Source organism: Vipera ursinii, assembly GCF_947247035.1.
Source record: "Vipera ursinii genome assembly, chromosome: Z".
Lineage (NCBI taxonomy): Eukaryota > Metazoa > Chordata > Lepidosauria > Squamata > Viperidae > Vipera > Vipera ursinii.
This window is the reverse complement of record NC_139517.1, coordinates 10692988-10718133: the sequence shown is the minus strand read 5'-3', so window position 1 is coordinate 10718133 and position 25146 is coordinate 10692988. Positions and strand designations below refer to the sequence as shown.

The 25146-nt window shown below is 40.5% G+C and overlaps 1 protein-coding gene across 1 annotated transcript; it reads left to right on the top strand.

Moving 5' to 3' along the window:
- The first annotated feature begins 577 nt into the window (after positions 1–577).
- Positions 578–9871, top strand: KLHL33 (kelch like family member 33). Its single transcript, XM_083376090.1, has 5 exons — positions 578–616; positions 2751–3291; positions 4192–5140; positions 7663–7833; positions 9005–9871. Exons 2-5 carry the CDS (start codon positions 2757–2759, stop codon positions 9618–9620), a joined length of 2271 nt encoding a protein of 756 aa, XP_083232216.1. The 5' UTR covers positions 578–616; positions 2751–2756; the 3' UTR covers positions 9621–9871.
- Positions 9872–25146: the final 15275 nt, after the last annotated feature.

Sequence of the window (25146 nt, the reverse complement as noted above, 5' to 3'; positions counted from 1 at the left end):
CTGGCTTTCACATTGACTTTGCTTGTCAGGAGGTCCCAAAAAGGGGATCACGTGACCCCGGGACACCGCAACCGTCATAAATATGAACCAGTTGTCAAGCATCTGAAGGTCAATCACATGACCTTGGGGATGCTGCAATGGTCATGGGTGTGAAAAATGGTCACAAGTCACTTTGTTCAGTGCCGTTGTAAGTTTGGTCACTAAACAAACCGTTGTAAGTTGAGGACTCCCTATACGTCAGGAAAAGGATTTGTCTGTGCTAGCTTTAAATGAACAAGGATTTATTTTGCTTTTTCAGCATAAGAATGTCCATTAACTATGAGTCCCAATTAATAGCTGTGATTGTGACAATTACGAAACAGCTTTATTTCCTTCGTGGCATCTGGGGGAAAAAATTACACTTCAGTTGCTTGGTTAATGCAACGGGCTGGAAATCAAAGCTAAACATAACCAGCCGGTCCTGTCTGGCCATCCTGTCCTCTTTTAATAACTTGTGCTTGGCTATAATTAACTTTGCAAGTTAGCATCAAAGCTGATGGTCAGCATACCACAGAGGTCATGCCATAGCTACGGATACCACAAAGGTCCAAGAAGGACCCCGTCCTAGCAGACACAGGTGAGAGATTTGGGCTGGGGATCCCCAGGGAGTTACAAAGGAGCTCTGTCAATGTGGGAGGGTCAAGGGCAAAGGGCTTAAGGGTCATGCGTCATGTGTGCATGTGGCAAGAGTCTTCTGTGGGATTTGCATGTCCACCCTGTTTCTTACTTGAGTATCAGACAGTCATAATCATAATTACAGCTCAGACTTGAATGTTCTCGAAGAACCGATGGGAAATGATAAGCCTCGGGAATAGGAAGGCACATCCCAAACAAGAGACAAGGCCTGTTCATAGATTAGCTGACATCACACATCACACTAAGAGTGAGAAAAAGTGTGACTCACTATGTTTAGGCTCAATACACTGCCATGAACCCCAACCACTGTGGTTTGTCAATAGCTTTTGTGATTAGCGTGCTATGCAAAGTTAACTGTGACTTACAGTATAAAACAAAACAAGGCTGAAAGTTTTGTTTGGATATGAACACACACTCAGAACAAAATGGAACAGTATTCATGAAGTGGGTGGGAACACTGACAAAACAATTATTGCCAGAAATTAGGGCGGAACTCCTGATTTCTAATTGTTTAATAGGGGAGTATTAATCTCTGATTCAGATTACAAAACCTCAACCACAACACATCCTTTCCCAATTAAAATACACACAGGCATGCTCGTATCCATTATGTATTGGTTACCGTATGTAGTTCTGGGGGTGGGTATCAAGGGGAGGAAGAGGACATACCATACTATTTTGGCACATTACATATCTGTAGATTTTCTAAGAATCGCCATTCAGTTCTAGGAGCCACTACATAATATTTCATGTTTCCTACACAGTGAAAAAGTGTGACCTTTGTCTCATACACTACTTTGTGTGCTGTGATTGTAATTCAATGACTTGAGGACAGTACAGGTAGACCTCGAGTTAGTGACAGTTTGAAGTTACAACGGCACTGGAAAAATGACTTATGACTGTTTTTCGTGCTTACGACCACTGCAGCATCCCTATTGTCGTGTGGTCAAAATTCGGGCGCTTGGCAACTGGCATGTTATCTGTGATGGCTACAGTGTCCCAGGGTCACGTGATCTCCTTTTGCGACCTTCTGAGATGCAAAGTCAATGGGGAAGCCAGATTCACTTAACAACCATGTTACTTGAATTTGATAACAGCTGCGAGGTTATTGGTAGGGCAATACTGGAAGAAGGATTGTCTGCCTACTATAGAGGAGTGGACGCTTACAGTGTCAAATCTAGCAGAAATGGCTAAGATTTCTGCTTACTTGAAAGATCATTCACAAGAGAGATACATTTCGGTTTGGAGAAGATGGATAGATTATATTCAGAAAAAATATGGGACTAAAAAGTTCCATTTAGCTTATGAGTAAATTTTAGATTGTTATTGTTATAATTTATTATTTTTTTTAGAAGTTGGGTATTTTAGAGTGTTGGTAATTATGTTAAAGGCGGGTTAAAGTGTATTATGTGTTTGGTTTTTTATATAGTTGATTAATGTTAGTTAGATTATGATTACTATATATTTGTAACCCTGTAATCAGCTTTGGGAAGTGGGGGAGGGGGGTTAGGGGGGGTTTGGGAAGGGGATAATATTGTAACTTTTTATAAAACTTAAAAAAAAACCATGTTACTAACTTAACAATTGCTATGGTTCACTTAACAACCGTGGCAAGAAAGATCGGAAAATGGGGCAAAATTCACTTAACATCTGTCTTGCTTAACAATAGAATTGTTGGGTTCAGCTGTGGTTGCAACCCAAAGATTACCTGTATGTATTTAGATATTCTCCCATTTTACTGTCTTCCATGCTTTCATTGGTATTTTTCTCACTGGGTTCCAAGAAGACGTCACAGTTTGTGGGAGGAAAAATCTCTAATTTGTAAAGTGATGACATCATGATATGATGATGATAATGATTTAGGATCAACCAAAATATGACAACATGAACACTTTCCAATTCTCCCAAATGTTTCATGAAGCTGTGATGTTACTGAAAAAGAAACAATAGGGTGAGATTCTTAAAGTACCTTCTTGGAGAAAGAGTGATGAGAATCTTTTTTATATGGCACTAATACAGGGATCACCCAGCTGTGAGTTCGGTTTTTTTTCCCCTCACAACTATCTTTTTTTCAGAAAAGGATGACCTGCGTGGACAGAGCTCCAGATGTGTTGGAAACTTCTTCAGAACAACAGTTGGAATTGCGGAGTGAGGGACACGCAGAAGGATTTTTCACTGCAGCTCTCCTGCTGAGGGGACAGGACCTTCTTGTGGATACAACCGTGACTTTGGGTCAAAAGGACTATAAAGCCCACAGAATCCTTCTGGCTGCAGTCAGTTCTGTCTTTCTGCAGCGTTTAGAATGTGGGGTGCAAGAAGGGATGAATTTGGATGGTGTGACCACACCTTCTGGCTGGGAGGCCATTTTGAATTTTGCCTACACAGGAGAGTTAGGGCCCATCCCAATCGTGGCTGGAGACATCCTAGATGCAGCTGAGGCCCTGGGTGTCCCTCGTGTGGCTGAAATATGCAAGGTAGTGCTGATAGGAATAGAGAATGAGGATAGGCTAAGTCCAGTGGAAGAGAAGTGGAAGACACTACAGAGGCTTGAAGAGCTGTACAATGAAGGCATCGGATGGGACATGGAACTTAAAGCTGAAGGAGATACATTTCGAGGTATTGGGTATGTCTAGTTTAATGAAAGGGATGCGGTGGCTCAGTGGGTTAGGACGCTGAGCTTGTCGGTCAGAAGATCGGCAGTTTGGTGAGTCGAATCCCAAGTGCCGCGTAGCAGAGTGAGCGCCTGTTACTCGTCCCAGCTTCTGCCAACCTAGCAGTTCGAAAGCACGTAAAAATGCAAGTAGAAAAATAGGGACCACTACGGTGGGAAGGTAACAGCGTTCCGTGCGCCTTCGGTGTCTAATCATGCCAGCCACATGACCACGGAGACGTCCTTGGACAAGCGCTGGCTCTTTGGCTTTGGAACGGAAATGTTCACCAGCCCCTAGAGTTGGAAACGACTAGCACGCATGTGCGGGGGAACCTTTACCTTTACCTAGTTTAATGAAAAGAAGGAGTAGTGGTGACATGATAGCAATATTCTAATTTCTAAGGGGCTGCCCCCAAAAAAGGGGTGTGTGTCAACCTATTTTCCAAAGTGGAAATGGATGGGAACTAATCAAGGAGATAACCAACCTAGAATTAAGGAGAAATTTCCTGACAGAACAATTAACCAGTTGAACAACTTGCCTCCAGAAGTTGTGGGTGCTCCAACACTGGAGGTTTTTAAAGAAGAGATTAGACAACAATTTGTCTGAAATGGTACAGGGTTTCCTGCTTAAGCAGGGGATTGGACTAAAAGGCTTTCAATGTCTCTTCCAACTCTGTTATTCTGAGGTGAATAAGATAGAGTTGATAGAAAAGCAAAAAAAAAATTAGATTGCAAAGCCTCAATAAGTTGGGAAGAACTGGAAAAAGCCAGATTTGGGGTAGGAATTGTCTTGAAGTTAGGGTCATTATGACTTGTGTTAAAGGTACAGTCCCTCCATTTCCTGACTTCATCTTCTCTCCTTGCAGTTCACCGCTTAGCCTTGGCTTGTGGCTGTGAATTCTTCCATGGTATGTTTACCAGTGGCATGAAGGAAACTCAACAGACCAAGGTTCCTCTTTGCACCCAATTCACTGCAGCTGATCTGGGGTTGATCATCTCCTTTGCTTACACAGGAGTGCTGAGAGGTGGATGGGATTATATATTTGAAGCTGCACAAGCCGCTCTTCAGTATCAAGTCTCTGGCATCTTGGATCTCTGTCTGGATCTGTTCCACTACAAGCTCACTCCAGAAACCTGCTTGGATGTTCTGTCTTTTGCCCATGCTTATAGTCTACATGATCTTGAAAGCACGGCAGAGAAGTTTATATTAAACAACTTTGTTCGTGTCATGAAAACGCCAAAGTTCCTAGATCTTCCTGTGAATCAGCTTGTGGACTTTCTTGGTTCTGATTCACTCTACATCCTCCATGAACTAGAAGCTTTCCAAGGAGCTGTCCATTGGTTGACTGCTGACTGGGCTGGGCGGATGAACTGTGCTGAGAAAGTGTTGCAGTGCATCAGATTCCCACTGATGTCCAATCGAGAGCTCAAGCAGGTGCGGAAAGAAGAGATGATGGCTGATCCTGGTCGCCTCTACACCCTCATGGTTCAATCCTTAGCTAGCATTCCACCAGGTCCTTCCAAGATGGAGCAACTTCCTTGCCGGGTGAGATATCCAGAGAAGGTCATTGTGATTAGCGGAGGAGATACTTTGACAAAAAATATGGCTACTCGCAGCCCATGTCAGGATTTCTGGTTCACCCACCGCTTCCTCAATGGCATCGGCTTGGTCAAACAAGTGGAGTGGCGTCGTCTTGGGTACCTCCCAGAGCAACCACGATTCCGGCATGCTGTAGTGGTCAAGGACAATAAGATGTACCTCTTTGGGGGGAAGCATTATTATGGCGTCAGGGATACTATGTGTTCAGTGTTCAGGTGAGTTGGAAGACCTGCTGCTTGAAGACAAGAATTGGGAAGGAAGGAGAGGACAGATGTGGTCCCATTCAGTGAAGATACTTTTGAGTAAGAGTGGGAAGATGTCAGGTTTAATGGTTTAATGAAGCATCCAATGGTCATGATTATGAGGGAAGGAAATAGCAATAGCACTTAGACTTATATACTTATATACCAGTTCACAGTGCTTTACTGCCCTCTCTAGGTGGTTTAAGGGACGCGGTGGCTCAGTGGGTTTGGACGCTGAGCTTGTCGATCAGATGGTCGGCAGTTTGGCGGGTTGAATCCCAAGTGCCGCGTAACAGAGTGAGCACCTGTTACTTGTCCCAGCTTCTGCCAACCTAGCAGTTCGAAAGCACATAAAAATGCAAGTAGAAAAATAGAGACCATTACGGTGGGAAGGTAACAGCATTCCATGCGCCTTTGGTGTCTAGTCATGCCAGCCACATGACCATGGAGTCATCCTCGGACAAGCGCTGCCTCTTCAGCTTTGAAATGGAGTTGAGCACTGACCCCTAGAGTTGGAAACGACTAGCACGCACGTGCAGGGGAACCTTTACCTTTTACTAGGTGGTTTACAGAGTCAGCATATTGCCCCCCAATAATCTGGGTCCTCATTTTACCGACCTCGAAGGGATGGAAGGCTGAGTCAACCTTGAACCAATGAGAATCGAACTATTGAATTGCTGGCAGCCGGCAGTCAGCAGAAGTAGCCTGTAGTACTACATTCTAACCACCATGGCTCATTCTGTGATTGATCCAGCATTCAAATGAATGAATGCTGGAAACAACCAGCATTCCAGGTTAAGGCATCTGAAACCACAGCTGAGGGGCAGCTGAAACATTTTTATATGGTTCTCCAGTGATTGGGAATACTGGTTGGGTGCTCATCATAGGCCACCATGTCCCCAAGATTCATGATGAAGCCACTGAACTAGCAATATGTCTATGGAGATTCCCAGTCATCCAGATCATGGTTGTCCCAAAGGTGTTTTTTCAAAAGGCAACTGGACTTTGTATTTCCTTGAAATTTCATTTCTCATCCAAGAAGTTTCTTTTAGAACTGAAGAAGCTTCTTGGATGAGAAGCAAAATGTGTTCAAGGAAAAATGAAGTCCAGTTGTGTTTTGAAAAAGCACCTTTGGGTGAACTAGCAACAATTGATATCCATCCATCCATCCATCCATCCATCCATCCATCCATCCATCCATCCATGCATGTTATGTGAGAAGTTGGGAACCTTATCATCAGGAGCTTGGCCATCTGCCAACTTCTGATTCCCCCCCCCACACACACATACAGTTCAGAAAAAAATAGAGCTCAGAAAACCTAGAATGGGTTGGACAGGGAAGAGACTTATTCCTGACACCCTGGAGTACTTCAGAATTGTTCTCTGGCCTTCTGCCTGTGTATCCAGAGGCCAGAAAAAAGAATTAATCCACTGATCTAATTTTATTCTACCTGGTCTGATTTGGTTAAATAATTATACCATCATGTATCTATCCAATGCTACTTTTGTGTGTGTATGAGACCCCATATTTGAAATAACTGGCTTTCTGTGTTTCCATAACATGTCTATCCTTTATATTATCCAGCTAAATATGTTGTGGAAATCAAAACATAGCCTGATAAATCCCAGAAGATTTTAAGAAAGTCCAGGAGGGATTATGGCTTCTCGGTCCTCTTGCAAATACTAATTAACCCAACGTTCTACAGATGGACTCTGTAACTGAGAAATAGGAACCAGGATATCCCTAGTTAGACTTCCTTAACCAGGAGGAACATATCTGGCACATGGACTGTCCAGGAATAAGGACGAGTGGCCCATTCATAACCAACTCGGAGACAGAGTTAACAGAATAACAGAGTTGGAAGGGACCTTGGAGGTCTTCTAATTCAACCCCCTGCTCAAGTAGGAAACCCTATACCAGGGGTAGGCAACCTTGGCTCTTTTATGACTCATGGACTTCAACTACCAGAATTCCTGAGTCAGCTGACTCAGGAATTCTGGGAGTTGAAGTCCATGAGTCATAAAAGAGCTAAGGTTGCCTACCCCTGCCCTATACCATTCCAGACAAATGGTTGTCCAATCTTAGAAACCTCCAGTGTTGGAGCACCCACAACTTTTGGAATCAAGTTGTTCTGCTGATTAATTGTTCTAATTGTTCTAACTTCCTCCTTAGTTCTAGGTTGGTTCTCTCCTTGTTTGGTTTTCATCCATCCGTTGCTTCTTGTCCTGCCTTCAGGTGCTTTGGAGAATACTTTGACCCCCTCTTCTTTGTGGCAACCCCTTAGATATTGGAACATTGCCATCATGTCACCCCTACTCCTTCTTTTCATTAGACTAGGCATACCCAATTCCAGTAACATTTCTTCATATGTTTTAGCCTCCACTCCCTTAATCATCTTTGTTGCTCTTCTCTGCACTCTTTCTAAAGTCTCAACATCTTTTTTTTTACATTGTGGCATTATTTCCATTGAGAATTTTTATTCCTTCTTTTACAGGTTTGATCCTCTTTGTGGGAGTTGGGAGCGACTAGCTGACATGACCAATTGCCGGAGCTATTTTCCTGCAGTGTTCCTGCATGGTTTCTTCTACGCTCTGGGGGGGAGTTCCAATGAGGTCTATTGCCTGGATTCTGTGGAGTGCTATGAACCTCAGAGCAACACATGGAGGTAGGAGCGCATGGAGACTTAAGCAGATGTGCTAGGCCCAGATCTGGAGACCATGCAGTGCAAAAGATATAGGTAGTCCTCAACTTAAAATCTTTTGTTTAGTAACCATTCTGTCAAATGCCAGGGAAAACAGGAGATCCAGGCAGTTCCAATAGGCATACTGTAAAGATTTGTTGTAAGCTTAAGCTCTCTACAAGAATCTGAACTACTGACAGTTAAAGCAATTTGGCAGTAAATAAGGAATTCATGGTCAGCTGGACTTAAATCACTTGTGGGGACAAAGAATTCGTGACTGATGACACATTTGATCCCTCCCTCAGGTTCAGCCTGGTCATCTCCTACACATTTGAAGGTACAAGCAGCACTGGGAAAAAAGTGACTTATCACTCTTTTTCACACTTAGGACTGTTGCATCATCTCTGTGGACATGTCACCAAAATTTGGACATTGCTTGGCAACCGGCATGTATTTATGATGGTTGCAGTGTCCTGGGGTCACGTGACCCCCTTCTGCAACTTTCTGACAAGCAAAGTCAATGGGGAAATCCAGGTTCACTTTACACCCGTGTTACTAACTGCAGAGATTCACTTAACAACTGTGGCAAGAAAGGTCATAAATGGCCATGGAAATCTGGGGCTCAATTGTGGTCGTAAGTCGAGGACTCCCTATAAATCTGAAGGAGCATGATTTCAGAAGACAACCTAAATATCTGCTTTTCACAAATAACTCGTTGGGTTTCGACGAGCTAGCTAAACATCACACTCTATGCTCCAGCAAAGCAGTTATTTTCACATCCCTAATTTTCCTTTAGAGGGGTGCAATGGCTCAATAGTTAAAGACCCTGAGCTTGTCAGCTGGAAAGCTGACAACCCGCGTTCAAGACCCGAGCAATGCACAATGGGATGAGCTCCCATTTCGGCTCCAGCTCCTCCCCCTCTAACAATTTGAAAGCATGCAAATGGGAGTAGATTAATAGGAGCAGCTTTGGTGAGAAGGTAACAGTTGTCTATGCATCTTTGGCATATAGTCATGCTGGCCACAGAAAATGTCTCTGGACAACACTGGCTTCCTCAGCTAAGAAGCGGAGATGAGCAGTACAGCCTTGAGTCTGACACGACTTCACTTTACCTTTAATTCCCTTTTATTTATTCCCAACTTTATTTTATTTCAGGCCTTGTGCACCCTTGCCAACCCCAGTCTGTGGCCATGCAGCTTGTGTCCTGGATGGATGGATCTACATCACAGGGGGCAGCGACGGCTCGTGCCGCTGTCAATCCTCTCTGATTCGCTATCGCCCAGATGGTCCACCTCTCCTTCTGGCCCCCATGCAGGAAGAGCGTGCCGGACACATCATGGAGGTGCTGAATGGGCGGATCTATGTGGCTGGCGGTCTACGATGGCGGGACGGGCACGGGGGCTACGCTGACCAACTGGCTTGTGAGATGTACTGTCCAGAGCAAGACCTGTGGGTCACCTTGCGTCCACTTCCCCAAGCTCACGTCATCGCTGCCTCTGCCATCCTGAACGGAGAGCTCTACATTCTGGGAGGGTACAGCCATAACACCTATCGAGATACGCATCTCATTCATTGCTACAACCCTTCTCACGACCGTTGGGTCAACCTGGGGACGTTGCCCCAGGCTTATGCTGATCTAAAGGCCTGCATTTTAGAAGTGCCCTCCTCTTACAGACAAAGTGAGCCGTCAATCACGGAGGCTGCCGACTTGGACATCCCTCCTGATGCTTCACTGAGTGTGCCCTACCAAAGCTCTGGATCAAGCTGCTGAAAGGGTTGAGGGTAGCATACTGGCGCAGGTCCTGGATCTTCATGGACAGACCCGGGTTCAAGTGACTTCCTTGGGTGATTTTGGGTTTGTTGTGGTGGGGATAAAAGAAGGGGAGAGGAGAGAAGGACTGTTCCGTGTATGCTTTGAGTTTTCAGCAAAAAGGCAATGTAAATGCTAATGTTAACAAAAATGTAGTTCTCAACTTGCAACCATTCAGTGACCATTCAAAATGGCAACAACGTACTGAACAATGTGACTTACGACTGGTGCTTGCACTTAAAACCAATGCAGCATCCTCGTGGTCACATGACCAAAATTTTTAGCAAGTAGCATTTATTTATGATTGTTGCAGCATCCCAGGGTCATGTGAACAATCATTTGTGACCTTCCCAACCGGTTTCTGACATGCAAAATCAATAGGGGAAGCCAGATTTGCTTAAGGAGTACATGATTCATTTAATAACTGCAGTGATTCACTTAACCGTGCCCCCCCCCCCCAAAAAAAGTTGTAAAATTAACTATGACTCACTTCGCTTGTTTAGCAATGGAAATTCTGGTTCCAGTTGTGGTTGTAAGGCAAGGGTTACCTGCAATAATATTATATTTATTTCCCAGTAATAACAATAATAACTGTATTTCCCAGTTGGATTGCCACTTAATTCAAATTAACACTGAAAAATATTTTTATCCGTCTGAAAAAGCAGAGACTGGAGAAAGAGCTCTCATTCCCACATGCAGATATGATTTCTTTGCAGCTGGATTTTTGTGCAGGTGAACTCAGCTGGACTGTGCGGACACAACTCAAGTGAAAACCATTGAAAAGGCAGAGATACTAATATGTTGGTTGAGGTTCTAGATCACATGAGGAGGGCTCCACTTCCAGGACAGGGAGCCCACAAATCCTTTGAGTGGTAGTGGTTCAGGCCAGGATGGTTTCATGTATGTTGTGATTAAAATTAAATTGAATTAATATTATTCTCCTGTCCTGCTTCTCACCCCCAACTTTTACCAAAGCTATACCCATTTAATATCTACCTGCTCTGCACTTGATAAAGGCATCTAATCTCTACACATAAGAATCCAGACAGACAACGCTGCAGTGCATCTCTCCTCACTAACTTCTTAAGAAACGGGCCTCTATCTGCCCCACTGTAGGGTATTTCCTGGATGACTTTCTCTACATTTGGAAAAGCTAACCAGGGTCATGCTTACTGTTAAATGGCACTTTTATTGCCATAAAAAGAACTGATCTAAGTAACTCCAGAAACTTAAGCTATGTTCTAGGCTCTGCTACGACAATAAGGGTTAAGAATTGTCTGCAAATATAAAATGTATAATCCAGTGTTTCTTAACCTAGGCAGCTTTAAGATCTGTGGACTTCAACTCCCAGAATTCTCCAGCCAGCATACTGGCTAGGGAATCCTGGGAGTAGAAGCCCACACTTCTTAAAAGTTGCCAAAGTTGAGAAACACAGGTATGACTACTAAACGGTTGATTCATGATTCTCAGTTGTTGATTAAAAGTGTAAGAATAGACTAGACTAGACTAGACTAGACTAGACTAGAATAGACTAGACTAGACTAGACTAGACTAGACTAGACTAGACTAGAATAGAATAGAATAGAATAGAATAGAATAGAATAGAATAGAATAGAATAGAATAGAATAACAGAGATGGAAGGGACCTTGGAGGCCTTCTAGTCCAACCCCCTGCTTAGGCAGAAAACCCTATACCATTTCAGATAAATGGTTGTCCAATCTCTTCTTAAAAACTTCCAATATTAGAGCATTCACAACTTCTGGAGACAAGTTGTTCCACTGATTAATTGTTCTAACTGTCAGGAAATTTATCCTTAGTTCTAGGTTGCTTCTCTCCTTGATTAGTCTCCATCCATTACTTCTTGTTCTGCCCTCAGGTGCTTTGGAGACTAGCTTGACTCCCTCTTCTTTGTGGCCACCCCTGAGATATTGGAACACTGCTATCATGTCACCCTTAGTCCTTCTTTTCATTAAACTAGACATACTCAATTCCAGCAACAGTTCTTAATGTTTTTCAGCTTCCAGTCCCCTGATCATCTTTGTTGCTCTTCTCTCTACTCTTTTTAGTCTCAACATCTTTTTTACATGGTGGTGACCAAAATGAATCAGGTTGGAGAATTTTAAACAAAGGATAATAGGCATATGGCATCCACAGTTCAACTAATATGGCTGAACGTATAAAGTTATAAGTAAGTTTAGTAGCCTCAATCTGTATCGCTCAAGTTCACTGGGCAGATACTATGTTAGTTTCCATGACATTCTCCAAAATAATAATAAAAAAATTAAAATCCATAAAGACATGCCAAGCTACTTCTTTAGGATGCCAGGAAAATTACATAACTCTAAGCTACCAGGGGCCGAACTTGACTCAAACTTCTAATGAGGTATTATTTAGCAACATTTCATAAGCAGGAAGAGTCTGCCGACTTGTGCTTTAACATAACCAGCAAGTCACCTAAAAGTCTTCCAAAGATCCCTCCATTTGGACAGTCTAGGAGACAAAAAGTATTTCTGATTTTCTGATTCATCCACTGCTTCAAATTATTCTCACTGGTAACCCCGTGGGTAAGAAAAGTGATTTTTTTTAATATAAAAAAAATCTGCCTATGAAAATGAGACTATCCCATGTGTCTAAATATAAAAAAAACAGGGAGAAAAATAGGAACATGAATGGGAAACAGCAGAACTTTTAAAATACAACCAGAAAAGTCCATCTAATTTATTACCTGATTGAAGAGAATCTGATGCTTCTGAATGGATGCAAAAGCCCTTACGGAGAGTGTTGTGTTCAGAAACAGGAAGCATCACGGATTCTTGATTAAAATGTTTGCAGGCTGGCTGTCTTTGTTATTTCTGAGCGCAATTACTGTCACAATGGATTTTTGGATTCAGCTAAAAAAGCCAGCTAATCTTTTAGCAGTGATTGATAGTTGCTGTGCCCAATCCGCTAGTATCCTTGCTAGTCATCCACTTCTACACATCTAACCAGAAAAAGATTCCAGGGGTGGTTCTCTTCTTAAACACCAGTTTTAACTGGTCAAGCTCTTATGCCCACAGGATTAAGACATGTGTATTTAAGAAGAATAGGATATTTCTAGCATATTTAGACTCCCAGCATGGGGCCAATTGATCAGACACTGAAGGGGGCACTATACAGCCATATTCAAATGTGGCAGAGAGGGTTGCAGAAGAAGCTTTGTTTTAGATAGGTAGAAATTCCATAGGGAAAGCTCGTCTCTCTGGAAAGGCTCTCCAGAAAAGGGAAAGCTTCAATTGTTGAGTGACTTATGAAGCACATAATGCAAATCTTGCTTAGTATAAAAGAAAAAAAAAGTTCATAATCACAAATTGCTCCAGTGCCTAGGATGTTAGGTGTTATGATGGTTAATTTCATTTTTTAAATGAAGCTGCTTTGGTGTATTGCGGTATTGGTCAAGGAGTAGGAAAAAGGAAAGCGGGTACATTGGATTCCAAAGAAGGATCACAAAAGTTTAAAACAGGGCTCTTCCAACTTGGCCCTTTGATGACTTGTGGACTTCAACTCCCAGAATTCCTCAGCCAGGCACACTGGCTGAGGAAATAATAATAATAATAATAATAATAATAATAATAATAATAATAATAATAATAATAATAATAATAATAATAATAATAATGATATAAAGTTGGAAGGGACCTTGGAGGTCATCTAGTCCAACCCCCTGCTCAGGCAGGAAACCCTATACCATTTCAGGCAAATGGCTGTCCAGTCTCTTCTTAAAAACTTACAGTGTTGGAGCATTCACCACTTCTGGAGGCAGGTTGTTCCACTGGTTAATTGTTCTAACTGTCAGGAAGTTTCTCCTTAGTTCTAGGTTGCTTCTCTCCTTGACTAGTTTCCATCCGTTGCTTCTTGTCCTGCTTTCAGGTGCTTTGGAGAATAGCTTGACTCTCTCTTCTTTGTGGCAGCCCCTGCGATATTGGAACACTTCTATCATGTCACCCCTCACCCTTCTCTTCATTAAACTACACATACCCAATTCCAGCAACCGTTCCCTATATGTTTTAGCCTCCAGCCCCCTAATCATCTTGGTTGCTGGGAGTTGAAGTCCACAAGTCATCAAAGGGCCAAGTTTGAAGACCCCTGGTTTAAGAGATAAAGGAGATACAAAAAACAATCTATGGAAGATAGGAGGCTTACTGTATACAGCTATCTGCTGTAATCTAAAATCAATGCTGTGAACACATTACAGTATTGGCTACTGTATTTCCAGAACTAGAACTAGATGGAAAGGCAAGATCCAAATCTAACTGAAAAAAATATATATAAATAAATAAATGTTGGACTTTATTACGGAATTTTCCCCAATGCTAGGTCAAAATGCTTTCCACCCATTTTGAGTGGGAAAAATAAATGGCCTTGGAATGTGGTCCTTACTGCCAATATCTCTGCCTTTGCCCAAGTCCCTGTCCTCCCTAGCAATCAGAGTCTCACAGATAAGATCCATGATCAATTATAAAGAAACAGTCAGTCCCGAAATATGCTGGACACTAACAGCCATGAAGCCTTTGGAAAAAAAATATTGAGATGCCGTGATATGGTTGTCTTGGGTGGTGTTGAAAAAAAGGAGAAAAATGCTATAAACTAGTACAGCTAAGGATTATCAGACGGAAGATACAAAGGAAGAAAGAAAAGAAAAAAAAAGCCAGGATATATGATGAGCTGCAGGTGACGCAGAGATAACTGCACGTTTTGTGGATTCATAGAAAACATTAAACTTGGATAAAAAGGGTTGACAGACTGCAACTGGGCATCGTGAGTGAATCAGGCCATTAACTTTAAGCCACCATATTACTTCATGTCTTTATTTCTATCCCGCCTTTATTATTTTTATAAAATGCTCTAGGTGGCAAACATATCTAATGACTCAAAAGCGGTGAACCTATCTAATGCCGTCTTCAGCTTACTCCCACAACTGAGGCCAAAACTTCCGTTGCTAAGCAAGACGGTTAAGTGAGTTTTGCCCCATTTTATGACCTTGTTTGCCACTGTTGTCAGGTGAGTCATTGCAGTTGTTAAGACAATATCATGCTTGTTAAGGCTTCATCTCAATCCCGCCAAGACTGAGTGGCTGTGCATACCGGCATCTCGGGTCAACCAGACTATTCCATCTCTAACGATGGGGGGGTGAGGTGTTACCCCCCCGTTGATAGGGCTCACAACTTGGGCGTCCTCCTGGATTCATGGCTCAATTTTGAAGATCATATAGGAGCCGTGACCAGGGGGGCTTTTGCCCAGGTTCGCCTGGTGCGCCAGTTGCGACCCTACCTGGACCGAGATGCCCTACGCACAGTCACTCATGCGCTCGTGACCTCCCGTTTAGACTACTGCAACGCTCTCTACATGGGGCTGCCCTTGAGGACCACCCGGAGGCTTCAGCTGGTGCAGAATGCAGCCGCGCGAGTCGTGATGGGGGTCTCCCAATACTCCCATGTAACACCTCTACTCCGCGAGCTGCATTGGCTTCCGGTTGCCCTTCGGGTGAGATTCAAGGTGCTGGTGATGACCTATAAAGCCCTAAATGGCGAGGGTCCAGGATATTTGAGGGAACACCTGCTGCCAGCATCAAGTTCCCTTCGTCCAGTGCGCTCCCACAGGGAGGGTCTCCTCAGGGTGCCGCCGGTTAAAGATTGCCGGTGGGTAACACCCAGGGGTAGGGCCTTCTCAGTGGGTGCGCCTGCCCTGTGGATCCAGCTGCCTGCGGAGCTTAGGACTGCCCCCAACCTCCGTTCATTCCGCCGGGACCTGAAGACCTGGCTCTTCGAGCTCTCTGGCCCAGGCTGAGAATTTTTTAATCTTAATTTTAACTGGGTTTTAATTTTCTCAGGGTTCTATTTAATCTTTTTTAATTTGTTTTAACGTTTGTATTGACTTTCTTTTAAATGCCCTGTAAATCGCCCTGAGTCCTTCGGGAAAGGGCGGTATATAAATCTAAATAAATAAATAAATAAATAAAAGGCGATCACATGAGCCTGGGACACTGCAACCATCATAAATACATACCAGTTGCCAAGTAAGTGAATTTGGATCATATGACCATAGGGAATGCTGCAAGGGTCGTTAAGTGTGAAAAACTGGTCATAAGCCCCTTTTTTTCTCCCCAATGCTATTTTAACTTTGGACAGTCATTAAAGAAATGGTTCTACCACCAGAGAACAGAGAATCACGAGACCGACGTGTAGACCTAAATATAAATAACTGAAATGGAGACAGAAAATGGGATTTTTTTCAGTGAATATAAATGGACTAAACTCCCCATCAAAAAGAAATAAAACTTTTAGAAAACTAAAGCAATGAAATTTGTTTGCAACAGACACATATAAAAGAACAATATTAGAAGAGACACATATAAAAGAACAATATTAGAATTTGGAAACTTTATCATGCATCAGCACAACACAAAAAAAGAGGTGTTGCTGTATATATTAAAGAGACAATAGATTCTAAAATGATTTATTCAGATGAAGAAGGTAGAACTCTGACGGTAGAAATATACTTACATCAAAACCAAGCATTGTTAGTAGTAATCTACACACCAAATCATAACCAGGAAGAATTCTATCAAAATCTCCATAGAAAAATAATAGAAGTGGAGTACCAAAATATTTGTTTAGTAGGAGACTTTAATGCGATAGTAGTGGATGGGACATTAGACTATAAAAATAGTAAAACAGGAAAAACTGGAAGAAGATTACCTAAGACCTTTCTTAATATGATAGAAGAAGTTGGAGTACAAGATGTTTGGAGGAAAATTAATCAAGAAAAAACTACAATATACATTTTATTCAAACAGTCAAAAATCCTGGTCTAGAATCGATATGATCTTGTTGTTGTTAGTTGCGAAGTCGTGTCCGACCCATCGCGACCCTATGGACAATGTTCCTCCAGGCCTTCCTGTCCTCTACCATCTTCTGGAGTCCATCTAAGCTCACGCCTACTGCTTCAGTGACTCCATCCAGCCATCTCATTCTCTGTCGTCCCCTTCTTCTCTTGCCCTCCACCTTTCCCAGCATTAGGATCTTCTCCAGTGGGTCCTTCCTTCTCATTAGGTGGCCAAAATATTTGAGTTTTAGCTTCAGGATCTGGCCTTCTAAAGAGCAGTCAGGGTTGATCTCCTCTAGGACTGACTGGTTTGATCGCCTTGCAGTCCAAGGGACTCGCAGGAGTCTTCTCCAGCACCATAGTTCAAAGGCCTCAATTCTTTGGCGCTCGGCCTTTCTTATGGTCCAACTTTCACTGCCATACATTGCAACTGGGAAGACCATAGCCTTGACTATACGCACTTTTGTTGACAGGGTGATGTCTCTGGTTTTTAGTGTGCTGTCTAGATTTGCCATGGCTTTCCTTCCCAGGAGCAAGCGTCTTTTAATTTCTTGGCTACAGTCCCCATCTGCAGTGATCTTGGAGCCCAGGAAAATAAAATAGATGAGGATAAATATGCAGGAAATCAAGATAGAATCAGGTACATGGGCAGACCATAATCCTTTAAAAGTGATGTGAAGAGGAATACAAAAAAAAAAAAATCAAGATGGACTTTGAACCAATTTATATTAAAAGAAAGAGAATTTATAGAACTAGCAAAAAAAGAAATGGAGTTTTTCTTCAAAGAAAACAAAAAAGAAGATACAGCATTAGAAAATGTATAGGATACAGCCAAAGCATACTTTAGAGGTATAGCTATAACATACATGGCAAAAACAAAACAAAACAGAAAAGGCAGCCATGGGTACTATTAAAAGAAAAAAAAATGAAAAACTAGAATCAGAACTGCAAATGAATCCGCAAAAGAAGATTCTGAAAAGATAAATGGAAACAATAAAACAGAGGTCTTCAAACTCGGCCCTTTTATGACTCGTGGACTTCAACTCCCAGAATTCCTCAGCCAGCATGCCTGGCTGAGGAATCCTGGGAGTTGAAGTCCACGAGTCATAAAAAGGCTGAGTTTGAAGACCCCTGCAATAAAACATAAACTAAATCTGTTGGATTCAGAAAAATTGGCACAGCAAATAAAAAGACCAAAACAAAAGGTTTTTTGAAAATGCAAATAAACCAGGAAGGTGGTTAGCTTATAAACTTAAAAAACAGAAGAAGAAAATGACAAACAATTTTGTAGATGAAAACGGTTGCCTACAATTTAAAAATAAAGAAATAAAAAGGTATTTATTTATTTATTTATTTATTTATTTATTTATTTATTTATTTATTTATTTTTCTATACCGCCCTATTCCTGAAGGACTCAGGGCGGTTTACAGGGCAGCATATAAAAGACAATATAAAAAGACAATATAAAATTAAAATGAATTAAATTAATTAAGCCCAACAATTAAAACAATATTAAAAAGCTAAAACCCCTTCAGTCCAGGCCTGATAGATCGAAAAGCCAGGTTTTCAGGTCCTGGTGAAATGAACGCAGATCGGGGGCGGTCCGGAATTCCACAGGTAAATCATTCCAAAGGGCAGGCGTGCCCACAGAAAATGCCCTCCCTCTGGGGATCACCCGCTGGTACTCCCTAACCGGCGGCACCCTAAGGAGGCCCTGTCTATGGGAGCGCACAGGACGATGGGAAGTTGATGCTGGCAGCAGGTGCTCCCTAAGATAATCCGGACCCATGCCATGTAGGGCTTTATAGGTCATCACCAGCACCTTGAATCTCACCCGGAGGGCAACTGGAAGCCAATGCAGTTATATTAAAGTAATATTACAAGAAACTGTATGAAAGAAGAAATTCCAAGAGAGAGAATGATCCAATATCTGGAAGAAAATAACCTTCCAAAAATTTCAGAAACCTGTAAGAGTGTGTTAGAGGAAAAAATAACAATGATGGAAATAACAGAGGCCATTAGAAGACAAAAAAATGAGAAAACAACTGGGCCAGGTGGACTACTGACAGAGTTATACAAAGCTTTACAAGATACTAAGTGAACCGCTGAAAGACGTTTGCAATGAACTTTTGTTGGAGGCTAAACTCCCAAATACATGGATAGAAGCAAATATTACCTTAATACCAAAAGAAGACTCAGATTTGACACAGATAGACTGATATTGTTACTGAACGTGGATTAAAAATTTTTTACTTCAATAATGACAGAGAGACTGAAAAGATTCTTAACTGAATTTATACATTCAGACCAAAATGATTTTTTGCCAAAGAGACAAATTAAAAATAATTTAAGAGTGATAATAGATGTATTGGAATATTATGAATTACATCCAGGGAAACAACTGGCACTAATATTTCTAGATGCCCAAAAGGCGTTTGATAATGTTTCCTGGCAATTCATGATTCAGCAATTACAAATAATGGACTTTGGACAGAACTTTATAAACATGATAAAAACAATATACAATAAACAAACAGCGAAAGTGATTGTGAATGGAGACTATACTGAGAACTTTGAGATAAGAAAAGGCACAAGGCAAGGCTGTCCATTATCTCCATTGTTATTTATTTCCACCCTGGAAGTTTTAAATAGAAATATTAGACAAGATATAGAAATTAAAGGACTAGAAATAAAAGGCGAAACACATAAATTACAAGCTTTTGCTGATGATTTGGTATTTATTTTAGAAGAACCTTTGGAGATGATTCCTAAACTATTGGGAAAGATAGAACAATGGCAGGACTGAAAATAAACAGAGAAAAAACCCCAAAGTAATGGTTAAAAACCTTACAGATAAACAAAAAACCCCCACAAATGTCGGAAAAAACAGAATTGTAGATAGTTAAAAAGGTCAAATATCTGGGAATACATTTAACAGCAAGATGTTCAATGACAAAAGAAGATAATTATACAAAACTATTGAATCAAGTAAGACTGGATATGGAAAAATGGAAAAACTTGCAATTGTTGATATTAGGAAGAATTGCTACAGTGAAAATGAACATACTACCGAAAATCTTATTCTTATTCCAAACAATACCTATAAAACTTGAGGAAAAATTATTTGAAGACTTAAATTTACTAATCTTGAAATTTATATGACAAGGAAAGAAAGCTAGAATTAAGATGAAAATGATACAAAATGCCAAGGAAAATGGAGGTCTTGGTCTACCAGAGTGGATTTTATATTATCAAGCATCTGTATTAACATGGGTAAAAGAATGGATAACTCTTAGAAATAAAAGGCTGTTATATCTGGAGGGGCATGATTTACAATTGGGGTGGCACGCTTTTTTATGGTATAGGAAAAATAAAGTCCATAAATATTTCCAAAATCATTATATAGGAAATGCATTATTAACAACATGGGAAAAATAAAATATAAAATATATTTGAAAATTCCAGGGTGGTTGTCAACAATGGAAGCATCTGTAGGCCCAAATTTAGTGAACTTTCAAAAAATCTGGACATGTGGAGATATTCTAAACTCTAAAGGGAATTTAAAATCTAAACAAGAAATGGAAAATCAGAGTATCAATTTATCATGGTGGGCGCATTTACAAATGTAAGCTAGGTATGATAAAGATATTAAACTGTATGGATTTTATAAGGAACAAACTGTTTGATAAGACATTGTTAACGTGTGATGAGAAACTAATTAAGAAAATATATAATTTCCTATTAACTTTGAAAATGGAAAGCGAATAAGTTAAAAAAACAATGATAAGATGGGTGAAAAATTTTGGATATAATATAGAATTAGAAAAATGGCAAAATTGATGGGAAAGAAATTACAAACTGACAAAGTCAACTTCCTACAAAGAAAATTTATATAAAATGTTCTATAGATGGCACTTGCCACCAGCAAGACTAGGAAAAATATTTAAAAATATGTCAGATGGATGTTGGAAATGTAAACATAAGTCAGGCACTTATTACCATGTTTGGTGGACATGTGACAAAGTAAAGAGTTATTGGGAAAAGATACATGCTTGGCTAGAAAAGATGTTGAGAGAATACATAGATTTTAAACCTGAACTTTTTTAATTAGGTATAATGCCAGAAAAGACTAACAAACAAAGCTTATATTTGATTTTGCATGTCACAACAGCGGCAAGAATTATATTTGCGCAACACTGGAAACATGAAGGAATACCATCAGATGAAGAAATAATTAAAAAAAATACTAGGATGCGCAGAGATGGATAGACTGACTACGAGACTGAAAGAAAAAAAAGAAGAAACGGAATATTATCAAACTTGGGACTTATTTTATCGATGGCTAGAGGAAAGAATAAAAGAGTAGGAATTAAATGGGTATTAGTGAATATAAACTCAGATAGCATGTCTGTTGAAAAATTATTACTGAATGTATGGGGAAAAAACCCCCAATAAAAACTCTTAAATATGGAAATATTATTGTGAATGAAAGGATTTAGGTGTTTAGGTAGCTGCAGTTTGGAGGCCTTTACTCTAGTGCAGGGGTAGGCAACCTTGGCTCTTTGATGACTCGTGGACTTCAACTCCCAGAATTCCTGAGCCAGCCATGCTGAGGGGAAAGGGAAAGGTTTCCAAGCTGAGCCATGCTGGCTCAGGAATTCTGGGAGCTGAAGTCCACGAGTCATCAAAGAGCCGAGGTTGCTCTAGTGCAGGGGTCTTCAAACTTGGCCCTTTTATGACTTGTGGACTTCAACTCCCAGACTTCCTCAGTCAGACATGTTGGCTGAAGAATTCTGGGAGTTGAAGTCCACAAGTCATAAAAGGGCCAAGTTTGAAGAGCCCTGCTCTAGTGTGACTGATGTGATTATGTGACGACCCCTGACCTTCGGTCCTTCCGCCGTGACCTGAAGACGTGGTTGTTCCAACAAGCGGGCCTGGACTGACTACGGTTTTAATTAGCTTTTTACTGGTTTTTAAATTGTCATATAATTATTGTATTTATTGTTTAATTCTTTTTCAAATTTTCTATTTTATGTTTTTAATTTTTATTGTTGTGCGCTGCCCTGAGTCCTTAGGGAGAAGGGCGGCATATAAATTTAATAAAATAAATAAATAAATCTGAGGCTGTAAATTCTGGCAGGTTGTATATAAGACTGTTGGGCTGAGAGGGAATGAAGAGATAGATAAAGGAAATAGAGGAGAAATCCTCTAAATTATTAATTTCTATGATCAAGTATTCTGACTAACCTCTTTTTATTTTTGCTCTGCAGAAACAAACGGTCTGCTTTCCTTACTTAACACACGCTTTAACTTGTTGCTACGGAATTAAATTTGGCCTTCGATATGTTTATGGAGTAAATTGGTCAGCAATAAAAAAAACAACAACAAATGGTTCTAAGTTGGGGATTACCTGTACTCGTTCTTCCTCCTATTTTCCCCACAACAACCACCCTGTGAGGTGGGCTGGGCTTAGAGAGAAAGAGAGATTGGTCCAAGGTCAGCTAACCAGTTTTGGGATCTACAGCAAGATTAGAATTAAGACCCATGGGTGCTTTTTTTTCCAAAAGGCAACCGGATTTTCTTGTTTTTTTTTCTTGAAGACATTTTGCTTCTCATCCAAGAAACTCCTTCAGTTCAGAACTGAAGAAGCTTCTTGAATGAGAAGCGAAACTTCTTCAAGGGAAAAAAAAGCCTTGACTTACAACGGTTCATTTAGCGACCGTTCGAAGTTACAACCACACCGAAAATGGTGACTTGGGACTGTTTTTCACACTTAAAAGCTACTGCAGCATCCCCACGATCACGTGATCCCAATTAAGATGCAGCATCCCCACGGTCACGTGATCCCCTTTCTGTGATCTTCTGACAAACAAACTCAACGGGGAAGCCAGATTCACTTAACAACTGTCTTACTAATTTAACAACCACAGGGGTTCACTTAACCGCTGGGGCAAGAAAGGTGGTAAAATGGGGCAAAACACACTCAATAAATGTCTCGCTTAACAACAGAAATTTTGCCCTCAATTATGGTGATAAGTTGAGGACTACCCTTCTTTGTAGCTCAGGATTGAAATGAGGGGTCTTTGGTGCTCTCTGACCCTAACCCTAACCCTAACCAGGGATAGGCAACCTTGGCTATTTTATGACCCGTGGACTTCAACTCCCAGAATTCCTGAGCCAGCATGGCTCACCTTGGAAACCTCTCCCTTTCCCCTCAGCATGGCTGGCTCAGGAATTCTGGGAGTTGAAGTCCATGAGTCATAAAAGAGCCAAGGTTGCCTACCCCTGCATCCTAACCCTAACTGATGATGTTACCTAGTTTGGGTAATGAAACATCTGCAAGAACGCAAGCAAGCAAGCTCAGAGAGCACCAAGGACTCCTCACTTTTGATATCAGAATTCAGATACATCACAGTTGAAGTGGGCAGGTTACATTCACAACAGAAGCCTCTTACAGATAGTCCCAGGGCTTTTTTTTCTCATAGAACGCTCAGAACGGAGTTCCGGCACCTTTTTTGGATGGAACCTTGTAGGGTAGGCAAGGCGGGTTGTATGACATGTGTGAGTTCCGGCACCTTTTTCTTTTACAAAAAAAGCACTGGATAGTCCTACCGGCCCAATTGAGCCCAAAATTGCTGTGGCTAAGTGAGACATTTCTAAAGTAAGTTTTGACCCATTTTATGACCTGGCTACAGTTGTTAACTGAGTCACACGGCTTTTAAGTGAATCTGGCTTCCCCCTTGGCTTTGCTTGTCGGAAGGTCGCAAAAGGGGATCACATGGCCCGGAGAGACACTGCAACCATAATAATAATAATAATAATAATAATAATAATAATAATAATAATAATAATAATAATAATAATAATAATAATAATAATAATTTTATTTATATACCGCCCTTCTCCCGAAGGACTCAGGGCGGTGAACAGGGCAGATATATAAAAATACAAAAATACAAAAGTTAAAAAAGAATTAAACATGTGCCCAGCTAAAAACAATAAATACATATAATAAAATGAGAATAAAAAACCCAAACCATCCCCCATCAGGCCAGGCCAGCTTGTTCAAATAAGAATGTCTTCAGATCGCGACGGAAGGAGCGAAGATTGGGCGCCATCCGGAGCTCATGAGTGTTGCCAACCATCTGAATTTTGACCATGGGGATCCCGCAATGGTTGTATGTGTGAAAAACGGTGATAAGTCACTTTTTCCACTGCCATTGTAACTTCAAATGTCACTAAACAATCTGATAATAAGGGGGGGGGACTCAGCTAAGAAGCTAAAGATCCTGATTCATATTAATACTTTGCTTAGTTGTTTTCCAATAATTTTTAGAGAATGTATATTTGCTTGTATACTTTTATTGTATTGATTTTGTTGGAGTGTTGTTGTGGTGGGGTGTTTTCCTTCTTGATCCGGGTTGTATTTCCTGTTTTTAATGCTCGTTTTGTTTGATTGATGTTGCTGGTCATTGATCAAATAAACAAACACAATTTCAAATTTCAAATCGGTCATAAGTCACTTTTTTTCAGTGCCTTTTAACTTTGAAAGGTCACTAAGTGAACTTGTAAGTTGAGAACTACCTATGCAGCGTATATTGGAGGTGGTGACCCTTTGAGAGCTGTATGCAATGAAACCCCATTTTAATGTATGCTGGTTAATGTACATTTAAAATGACAATAGTTATTATTCTATTCTATTCTTAATTCTATTCTACTCTACTCTGTTCTACTCTCCTCTATATTCAATTCTACATTCTGTTCTACTCTACTCTACTGTTCTATTCTGCATTCTATTCTACTCTACTTTAATCTATATTCTATTCTACTCTATATTCTATTCTACTCTATATTCTATTCTACATTCTGTTCTACTCTACTGTTCTACTCTACTTTACTCTATATATTCTATTCTACTTATATTCTATTCTACTCTACTCTATATTCTATTCTACATGCTGTTCTACTCTATTCTACTCTGTTCTACTCTATATTCTATTCTACTCTACTTTACTCTACTCTATATATTCTATCCTACTCTATATTCTATTCTACTCTATTCTGTATTCTGTTCTACTCCGTTCTACTCTATATTCTATTCTATTCTATTCTATTCTACTCTACTCTATATTCTATCCTACTCTATATTCTATTCTACATTCTGTTCTACTCTGTTCTACTCTATATTCTATCCTACTCTATATTCTATTCTACATTCTGTTCTACTCTGTTCTACTCTATATTCTATCCTACTCTATATTCTATTCTACATTCTGTTCTACTCTACTGTATATTCTATTCTACATTCTGTTCTACTCTACTCTATATTCTATTCTATCCTACTCTATATTCTATTCTACACTCTGTTCTACTCTATATTCTATTCTACTCTATATTCTATTCTATCCTACTCTATATTCTATTCTATATTCTGTTCTACACTATTATACTCTATATTCTATTCTATTCTATTCTATTCTATTCTATTCTATTCTATTCTATTCTATTCTATTATTCTATTCTATTCTATTCTATTCTATTCTATTCTATTCTATTCTATTCTATTCTATTCTATTCTATTCTATTCTATTCTATATTCTACTCTACATTCTAGACTACTCTAC

Coding starts and splice junctions, on each gene's coding strand:
- KLHL33 (XM_083376090.1), top strand. CDS start 2,757: ATGACCTGCGTGGACAGAGCTCCAGATGTGTTGGAAACTTCTTCAGAA. Junction 5,141..7,662: donor ACTATGTGTTCAGTGTTCAG/GTGAGTTGGAAG, acceptor CTTCTTTTACAG/GTTTGATCCTCTTTGTGGGA. Junction 7,834..9,004: donor CCTCAGAGCAACACATGGAG/GTAGGAGCGCAT, acceptor ATTTTATTTCAG/GCCTTGTGCACCCTTGCCAA.